General features: G+C 37.7%; 1 protein-coding gene across 1 annotated transcript in view; it reads right to left on the bottom strand.

Moving 5' to 3' along the window:
* The window catches only part of POLQ (polymerase (DNA directed), theta), a 110718-nt gene that overhangs the window by 30274 nt on the left and 70382 nt on the right, over positions 1 to 10062 (bottom strand). Inside the window, exons 19-21 of the mRNA XM_008564934.1 lie at positions 5764 to 5957; positions 2757 to 2894; positions 1457 to 1631 (exon numbers count right to left, since the gene is read on the bottom strand). Of these exons, the coding sequence (XP_008563156.1) occupies positions 1457 to 1631; positions 2757 to 2894; positions 5764 to 5957 (507 nt within the window). The remainder of the gene's footprint in view (positions 1 to 1456; positions 1632 to 2756; positions 2895 to 5763; positions 5958 to 10062) is intronic.

Raw genomic sequence — 10062 nt, 5'->3', positions numbered from 1 at the left:
GGGGGCCGGCTGGTGGGGCGCGGGAGAGGGCGCCGCTTGGGAGCGCGGGGGCGCTCCCACCGAGGGTTCGGATCCCATGTGGAGACCGGTTCCCACTCACTGGCTGAGCGCGGTGCGGGCGCAGCACCGAGGGTTGCGATCCCGTTGCCGGTCAGTAAAAAAGACAAAAAGGAAAAAAAAAAGTGAAATCTAAATACCATCAGGTAAGAAATGGCTAGGAAAGGCCAAGAGGTTAGCTAAAGAGGAAAGAAAGAAAATTGTTTAGAACAACAAATAAAGCAAGAAGAGAGAAAAGCAGCTCCTCATGGGCCCCCACCCTTAACAGCAGCAGCAGCTGATATTGAGCACCTTCTAACACTAAACATTCGGTCACCTTGTTTAGTGAATACTATCAAATACTATTTGAATACTATCAAATACTATCTAAATACTATTTAGACCGAATACTATCACCTTGTTTTATACATGAGAAAATTTAGGCTCCAAGAGGTTAAGTACCTTGTGTAAAGACTCACAGCACCAGTACTCAAACCTCGTCTTCTGACTCCAGAGCTCAGAATCAATATCACCAATCTAACCACCTCCTTCAGTAATGAATTAAAGCTGCCCTTTCTTCTACTACATCACTTTTGGCAAACATTTAGAGCTCTGTACTGCCTAGAGAAAAAATACTTTTTTTTCCCTCACTAGATTACACTAATACCTATTCCAAGAGGACCATAAGACACCCAAGGGACTCCACAGCTTTCTTTTCTGCTTGTGTAAAATAAAATACTCACATATTATATAGATGCCCCAGTGGCCTACTTAGATTTAACTTGGAGAGAATTTTTTTTTTTAAAATAAAAGATGACCCGTAAGGGGATCTCAACCCTTGGCTTGGTGTTGTCAGCACCACGCTCTGCCAGTGAGCCAACTGGCCATCCCTACATAGGATCTGAACCTGTGGCCTTGGTGTTATCAGCACCACACTGTCCCGAGTGAGTCACAGGCCAGCCCGACCTTTTTTTTAATTAGCTGGCCAGTACAAGGATGCAAACCCATGACCTTGGTTTTACAAGGCTGTGTTCTAACCAATTGAGCTAACTGACCAGCCCTAGATTGGAGAGAATCTTAGAAGGCTCCAGAAAGGGCTGGGACTGACTTAGATATGATCACTGACCCATATAAATACTTAATTACTGTGTATACTCTCATCCAAAGCACCTGTCTCAGACATCCCAGCTACTCTATACAAGTACTTGAAAGCAGATACTGTATCTTACTACAACTCATATTTGTATCCAGGTAGTATCTGTCTACGCTTTGGATATAGTATGTGTTTTGTATATGTTGTGGAACTTCATTTAACCCAATGATTAACACTTGAATTCCTTAGCCATCATAAGCAAATTTTATATATGAAAATTTTTTCTTTCAAAATTTGATATTATTCATACTTAAGACTTCTCATCACCTGTAGCAGTGTGCGACTGTGATACAGGATAGATTCTTTCCATTCCAAGAAAAGGATTCAAACGCTTTCCCCGCTGCAGGGGAAAGACCACTTTGGTAATAGCATTAGTGATTCTTCTCCATTCTAGTATCAAGCCCGGTAAAGGATGTAATGCCTTTAATTTATTTAAAACATCCTGCCAAAGAAATATAATAAGGTAAGATTGGATTCTTGCCCAAATTTTATAGCAAACTAGAATCTCTTTTAGGTGAATAATGTAGTCCCAAAATCAAATTTCATAACTCCTATATCTATAACTCAAAACTACTGTTAGCGTTTTTTTGGGAATTACCACAATGATAAAACTATGATAACTATAGTTTATAAAATGCAGACATGGTAATGCTGAGCACTACCAATCTAGAGCTACCTTTTTAAAAATATCATAGAAATGTCAGTTTACCAAAGTAACAGCCTCTCCACACCCAAGAATTTACATGTCTTTTCCCTATTCGTTTTCCTCTTCCATTCTTCACGTGTTTAGAAGTACTCCAGTTGTTTTCCTTCTTGCCCTGACACCTACATGGCTTCCATGTCAAGGAAATCAAAAGACATTTATTTTTAAATTTTTTAATTTTCTATGCTATAGACTTTCGATGAGCCATGAATAGAAACTTGTGAGGTAAAAGGGCCTGTGAGATCAAATGAAAAGTTGTGCTATAGCATGGAGCTGTGGAAACTTCCCAAGCACAGGCAAGTCATAGTTAATGGTTTAAGGGTTAAAATTCTATGAATGGCAACTTGGAAAGCTCTCCAAAGCTGTTATGGCTGTATTTTCTACCCTTATTTTTCCATTGAGACTTAATTCAGTAAAAATGCAAAATTAAGTCCTTTCTCTGTTATCTCCCACTAATGCACTTCCGTGGACTGTGATTAGCAATTTTACTTTGAAATTAGCAGATTAGATTCTTAAAGCAATCTCATGGAAAACTTATTTCACCATAGAACTTAAAAAAAAAAATTTGTTTGATTTTTTCTGGCTAGGGTTTTTGTCTTTTCTTTTTTTAAAGCGTAGTGAGTGGAAATAATTAAATGTCTGCAGGCCTGAATTTACAAACCTTTATACTGTTTTAATGATAGGATGAACAGAATTACTAATGCAGATTATGTCCCAGGTTTTCCAAGCTGAGATATCTCCATGGATTTTATGGGCTACCAAACCACAAACCAATGTGTTTGTTTGTATCTGGACTAGAAAATACTAAAATACCAAAATACTAAATTAGTTCAGATTCTGCCCTGTGAATGCCCCAAAGAGCACCTTACTAGTGCTGAACTGTCTTCCCAGCCTTAGCTTGCGTCCATTGTCATTCCCTCTTCTGGTAGAACCCAAAGTTTTCTTGCTGCCTTGGTTTTTTATCTCTCCGTTTGGTGGCAACTTCAATTCCAAAAACAAAACCTGTAAGAAATTAATGCTTCTTTAGTCAAGTAACAATTACAAGTACTGTCATTCAAAAAATATTTTTGGACATTATTTGAGAAAATCTCTACAGTTTAACAGGGGTTGGAAAATACTTCTTTGAACAACTTGGAATTAACACATTTAATAAATGATGGCAATGAAAATTTATATGTCAGGTAGGCTGTCCATACCCTAATTCAGACACTACTGCATTAATACTAATACAAGGCTTTTAAACAGTCAGAAACATAGGCATACATACTCTCTGCTGAGCAACTGGCAAATAAGCTACTAACATTGAGACTTGAAGTTGCTCTGATGATTGTGAGCTCTCCTAAATGCCTCTTGAAGTGGTAACTCATGTGGCTACCCAATCATTTAAGCCCCCACAGAAGGTCAATATTGGTGCCTACATGGCTATTATGTGATCATAAAATCAGAGAACACTAAGTTAGGAAGGGGTCAGAAAGGGTATCTAGTTCTATCACCACAACACTGGACCCTGAGAGTCCCTGGGCACAAAAAGCTAGGAGAGGTTGCCATCGAATGTGTCAATAATGAAGGCTAGAAAGTGGCCAGTAAGCACCCACTAAAGAAACAAGGCCAACACAGGGCAGGCATCCAGGTTCTGGGGCCTGCCCATGTAAACCTAACACTCAATTCAAATTAGAGGAGTTAAAACTCAGGCAACTGAGAACATTATCTAGTGTACCTACTCATTCACTTATATACCTTGAGTAGGTTTTCAGGAAACTTGGATTATTTTCCTAGTAATAAGTCGAAAAATTGAAACTATTTGCCTAAGTACAAGAATATTTTCCACAAATTGGGACAGGTGTGGAGGGAAAGACATTCCTGTGCTTCCCTAGAACAGTAGTGATGACAGAAACAACAATCTGGTTCCAGTTTCATGTAGTGGGAATAACTGGGATCTTGGAAATGAAACGTACTGAGGCTTGCTATGAACATTAGTACCTATTTAGTCCAAGAATTATCAATATGAACGCGTGCATGAGTAGGAATTAGGGTTGCTACATTTAGCAAATACAGTTACAGGACACCCAGTTAAACTGGAATCGCATGGGGCATACTTATACTAAAATATTATCCACTGTTTATTTGAAATTCAAATTTAAAACCGGATGTCCTATATTTTATCAGGCAACCCTAGTATAGATATTAAAGAGTATATGGGGCCGGCCCCGTGGCTCACTCGGGAGAGTGCGGCGCTGGTAGCACCAAGGCCGCGGGTTTGGATCCTATATAGGGATGGCCGGTGCGCTCACTGGCTGAGTGTGGTGTGGACGACACCATGCCAAAGGTTGCGATCCCCTTACCAGTCACAAAAAAAAAAGAAAAAGAGCATATGAATGGCAGAATAGGAGGAAAAAAATCAAATAACTGAATAAAAAAAAAAAATGAAACATTACTAAGGTAACAAAAAAGCAACAATCCCAGGAAGGAAGACCTATCATGATTAAGACAACACAAAGATCGTGAGTTATATACTCAGTAGTTCTTTATCTTAAGCTTCTTTTTTTGGTAAAGACTTGAGAATTAACAGTGAAAACTTCATATAAAAATTACCTCTCCAGGTAACATCCATTTCAACATGAAGACCTAAAAACAAGCCAATAACATGAAAAGCCTTTTATTCTAGCCTGGAATTTGGTCTAGCCCTATGTTTCATATTAGTACCTATCTGAATCACAAGGGCACCAATTCCTCCCTTTGCCTCAACCCTACTTGTGTTGAAACCCAGAGATTCTAAACTTCTGACATGTTCCTTGTGTAATTTTATGTGCAGTCAGCTAGGTATTGGCTTGGGAAATTCTGGGATAAAGAATTCAAAAGAAAATAAGAAAAAGGCACCATTGAATTCAATATAAATATACCACATGATTAAGAAAAACAAAGTTTCTCATTTTCATTAAAATACGTAACTCTTTGGCTTAAAAGGGGGCATTTTTATATATTCTTATATTATTGAGCACTTACTACATGCTCGATATTCTAAGTGTTTTACATTTATCATTTATGGTTCCCAATAACCCTATGAGGTATTTCTATCATAACCCCATTTTACTGATGAAGAAATTAAGACATAAAGAGTTGATGTATTGGCCCAAGGTCATGGAACTAGTTAATAAATGGAGGAGGTAGGATTCAAACCCAAGAAGTCTGACTCTATAGCTTATGATCTTTACAAATCTGCTATATTACTGAATCACATCTAGAAGACACAGGAACTTCAATGCTATCAAGTGTAGGCACCCATCCTATTTGTAACCCCTCAAAAACAATCCAACCACCCATTATAGGGAAGGAGTATGGTGAGAGGAGAGAACAGAACACCAATCTATACAAATAAAACAAGAGTAAACTTTGTCAAAATTTATGTAAGGTAACAAAAATCTTAGGTTAAAGCAAACAGTCACAAAAATCTCTTTTTCATTTACATCTCACAAAAACATTCAATTTCCTATTCTAAAGAAAGATGGTAGGGCAAGGAAGGATGAGGGTTCACTAAATAACCTTATGGAGAAACAGCTACACTGTCATGCAACTACTACTACCAATTGTTTGTTCAACAAATACTGAGTGGGGACCTCCTTGGTTCTAGGCAATTTTCCTTCTCATGGAGTTTACCTTCCAGGAGGCTTCTTTACTACCTTTTTATTTCATAAAAATAGACATAACTTATAAATTAGATGCTAGAATTTTCTATCCCCAAAGCATTCCAGTTAACTGATTATTTTATTGATCTTTGGTGTTTAGGTAAACACACTTAGGAAACACATACAACACACAAATCATTTTAACTCTAAAAATTACTTTTCTAAAGTCCCTATTCCCATGATACAACCTCAGCGATGTCATCTGAACTGGTGAAGGAAAAACTGTGGCCGGCTAGTTGATAGGCCTGAGTCTCAATTGCATCCAGCTTGGCTTGCATTATGTGTTTCTGACTTTCACATTCTGCAGTACTAAAACCAATTCCATTTAGTTCTAACAAGGCCAAGCAGTACTGAGAGGGCATTTCCACTTTACAGAAAACATCTGGAAGAAAAAAAACAAAACTAAAATATTAATTTATCAACTAAGCAACTATAACAGCAGCATAACAAACTGTACAGAATTTGTCTAAAAAATCCAGAAATGCTACCCAAGCTATCCTATCCTTCATGATCCAGTCTTCTGAGCAGTGTTTTTAAACCGAACAATAAAAGGTAGAAAAGTACAGGCCACTTAGGTACTAGACTACTATCCTTGTCTATACAGAGAATAGAAGAGTTAGCAATCCTGTGAATAGTCTGGATTACAAGAGACTACATTTCTCCCAAGATAATGTTTCTGCTTCTACTGTTAGCAGGAGTGAGGTAGCCAACCTTATTTATTGAGCTGACTACAAAGGGTTGATTCCATAAAATTATTTTCAATATTCCTGGTCCCATAGTGTGTATGCTTACACAAAGAACTAAATATAGAGGGTTTTATATTTTCCAATGCTCTTACCAAACAGTAAAGAAATAAGATACCAGAAGTAAGAATTACTATCTGCTGACACTTCTCAACAGAGCAGTCATTCTAAATAAGTTCTCCCATATTTCAATTACACTATTAGTCCCAAAGATGCTCTACAAAAAGGGTGGGGTTGAGAGATAATGCATGCTGTGAGTTTCTACATCCATATACTGTTCTTGAATATTCATGATAACTGCTATATACTAAAGGCTTTGAGAAGACCTGAAGCAAAGACAACTATTTAATTTTATTTTAACTAAAACTCCCTAGATTATTTGACCATAAAACCCTTTATTTCATATAATATTTACTAACATCCTACAAAGTAAGCATCCATACAATGCACTGTGAAAAATGCTATCCTACATCATTATGAAAAAAATTCCTACCAAACCCTTCAGTACTATGAGTCACTAGGACTCTGAGCAATCCCACCTCCCCTCCCCAGCTCCACACATTCTTTGAAGCACTGCTGGTCTCAATCAGCAGCAGAGATCTCCAGGGACCCCCATAATCACCACCAAGAGTAAACAAACAAATGAGAACTACTGGCCTGTAATAGCTAGGAGCAGGTACTGGGCAGTCAGAGCCTGGCTTTAGGGGCCTTTAGGAGCCAGAGCAGAAATTCACTGATGTGGGATCAGAGAAATAAAGAACTGGGTCAGAACAGGAACAGTAAGAGAAGCGCAAAGTAAGAGTGACATGGAGCCAGCCTGGATCCATAGGCAGCAGGAAGGAACAGAGTTGTTGTGGAAATGAAATCCTATAGCAAAAAGGCTGAGGGGATATAGATCCTTGAAACAGCAATGGAAGGAGAAACTGAGTCACAGACTCCTGTTCTGAAATAAAACTTTCAAGAAAGGCTAATGTAGTTGTTGGATGCAGTGTATTTTGGTAACCAGCAGAGGCAGAAGCAAAACCTTTCAAGAGGAAGGCTTCCCCCAGGTTAGTCCAGCAGGCCTCCAAGGATTACATCAAGTATGAAGTCACAAGGAATATGAAAAATACAAGATAGCAAAAGAGTATGGATGGGACTCAGAAGAAACAACCAACAACAGATGTAGATCCCCAAGAATTGCAGGTAAGGACTCATTAGATTAGAATAGAGCACAGCTATGAATGAACTATTTACTAAACGAAAGGAGTGAACAGAAACAAAGTAAAACAGTAGGAAAACAGAGTATAATACATCAATAATCTCAATTAACAGAAATAGAGCAATAATCACGATTGGTAAATTTGTTAAAAAAAAATTGGTATGCTTTAAAAATAAATAAGTTATGCTTTGTTTATAAGACACATCTAAAGATAAGGACCTAGAAAGCGATAAAAAAAAAAAAAGATATATGAGGCAAATATTAATCAAAAGACACCTGATGGGTCAGCCCATGGTTCACTCGGGGGTGTGGTGCTGATAACACCAGGTCAAGAGTTAAGATCCCCTTACTGGTCATCTTTAAAAAAAAAAAAAAAAGACAGCTGATGTTGCCATATTCATGTCAAAAAACAGACTAAGAATAAAAATCATTATTAATGATAGACATGATAACAACATGATAGAAGATTTAATTCACTGGGAAATCAATTTTAAACATGTATGTACCTATTAAAATGGTCTCAAAACATAGAAAGTTAAAATTGACTAAACTACAGGTAAAATTAGGTATAGGAGATTTAAACAATCTTGCATTAACAGACATATATAAAATTCTGCATTCAAAATTAGAGTACACATTCTATTATGTACACATACATTTACACAAGAGTTCAAGTTTTATGTTACAAAGCAATTTTCAAAAAATTTCAAAGAGGGCCGGCCCGTGGCTCACTCGGGAGAGTGTGGTGCTGATAACACCAAGGCCACGAGTTCGGATCCCATATAGGATGGCCGGTTAGCTCACTGGGTGCGCGTGGTGCTGACAACACCAAGTCAAGGGTTAAGATCCCCTTACTGGTCATCTTTAAAAAAAAAAAAAAAATTTCAAAGAATGGGTATTGCACAATTTTATTAGTCTGTTTTGTGTTGCTATAACAGAATACCTGAGACTGGGTAATTTATAAAGAATAGAGGTTTATTTGGCTTACAATTTTGGGACAGCTGCTTCTGGCATGGGCCTCAGGCTGCTTCTACTCATAGCAGAAAACAGCAATAAGCAGGTACAAGCAGATCACATGGCAAGAAGCAAGAGAGAGAGAGAGAGAGAGAGACAGAGAGAGAGAGAGAGAGAGGAGTTGCCAGGGTCTTTGAAATAATGAGTTCTCACAGGAACTAATAGAGGGAGATCTCTCTCAGGTCCCCCTCCCCTAGGGACAGCACTAATCCCTTCATGAGGGATCTGCCCCCATGACTCAAACAGCTTCCAACACTGCCACATCGGGGATCAGATTTCCATGAGTTTTGGCAGAACAATACATCCAACTCTATCAACAATCATATACTCTAACCACAACACAATTAAGTTTGAAGGTAATAATAAAAACACAAAATGAAATGTTTCCGAATATTTGGGAATTACCAAGCTTCTAAATAATTCACGAGTCAAAAAAAGTCATAAAATAAACCTAAAAATATTTAGAATAAAATGAGGAAAACATTACACATCAAAACTTGTAGGATACAATGAAAGTAATGCTTTGAAAAAAATGTATAGCCTTAAATACAAGAAAAAAGAAATGATTTGAAAAGTAGTGAGTTTAGTGTCAAACTTATGAATTCAGAAAAAGAACTATAAAATAAAGTCAGGGGAGCTAGAAGAAAAATAGATGTTGACAGAAATCAAAGAAGTAGAAAAAACAATAAGAATAATCAAAGGCAAAATTTGGTACTTTGAAAAGACTAAAAAATTGGAAAAACTTCTAGTGAGATTAAATTTAAAATATGAAAGAAAAAGGGGACACAGATAAACCAGAGGTATAAAAAAGAGAGAATCAGCAATAGATTTATGCTAATAAAATTGAAAATTTACATAAATCCAATTCTTTAAAATATATAGCTTATCAAAACATAATCAAAAAGAAATAATTGGGGCCGGCCCGGTGGCGCACTGGAGAGTGCGCCGCTTGGGAGAGCGGCGGCGCTCCCGCCGAGGGTTCGGATCCCATGTGGAGACTGGTTCCCGCTCACTGGCTGAGCGCGGTGCGGGCGCAACACCAAGGGTTGCGATCCCGTTGCCGGTCCCCGGTACGGGCACGACACCGAGGGTTGCGATCCCGTTGCCGGTCCCTGGTACGGGCACAACACCGAGGGTCGCGATTCCGTTACCGGTCAGTAAAAAAGACAAAAAGGGAAAAAAAAAAAAAAAAGAAGAAGAAATAATTGAATAATCCCGCAGTTACTAAAGAAACTAAAGTTGCAGTTAAACATCTTTTCACAAAGAATAGTTTATAGACAAATTCTACCAAACTGTCAAGGAACACATCATTCACTCCTCCAGAATAAAAAAGAAGTTATAGTCACAACTCATTTCATGAAACTAAAATAACCAAAAACAATGACAGCACAAGAAATGAGTATTACAATAATTTTCAACCAATGAACTGCAAAGTTGACACAATATGAATCAGCAAGATTACTAACACATCTTACACAACCATTGTAGAATTCAATTTAGCATAATCTTGAAATGTTGAATATTCCTAT

Source organism: Galeopterus variegatus, unplaced genomic scaffold, assembly GCF_000696425.1.
Source record: "Galeopterus variegatus unplaced genomic scaffold, G_variegatus-3.0.2 Scaffold192, whole genome shotgun sequence".
Taxonomy (NCBI): Eukaryota; Metazoa; Chordata; class Mammalia; order Dermoptera; family Cynocephalidae; genus Galeopterus; species Galeopterus variegatus.
The sequence above is the reverse complement of the archived record's forward strand: the minus strand, read 5'-3'. Positions and strand labels throughout refer to the sequence as shown.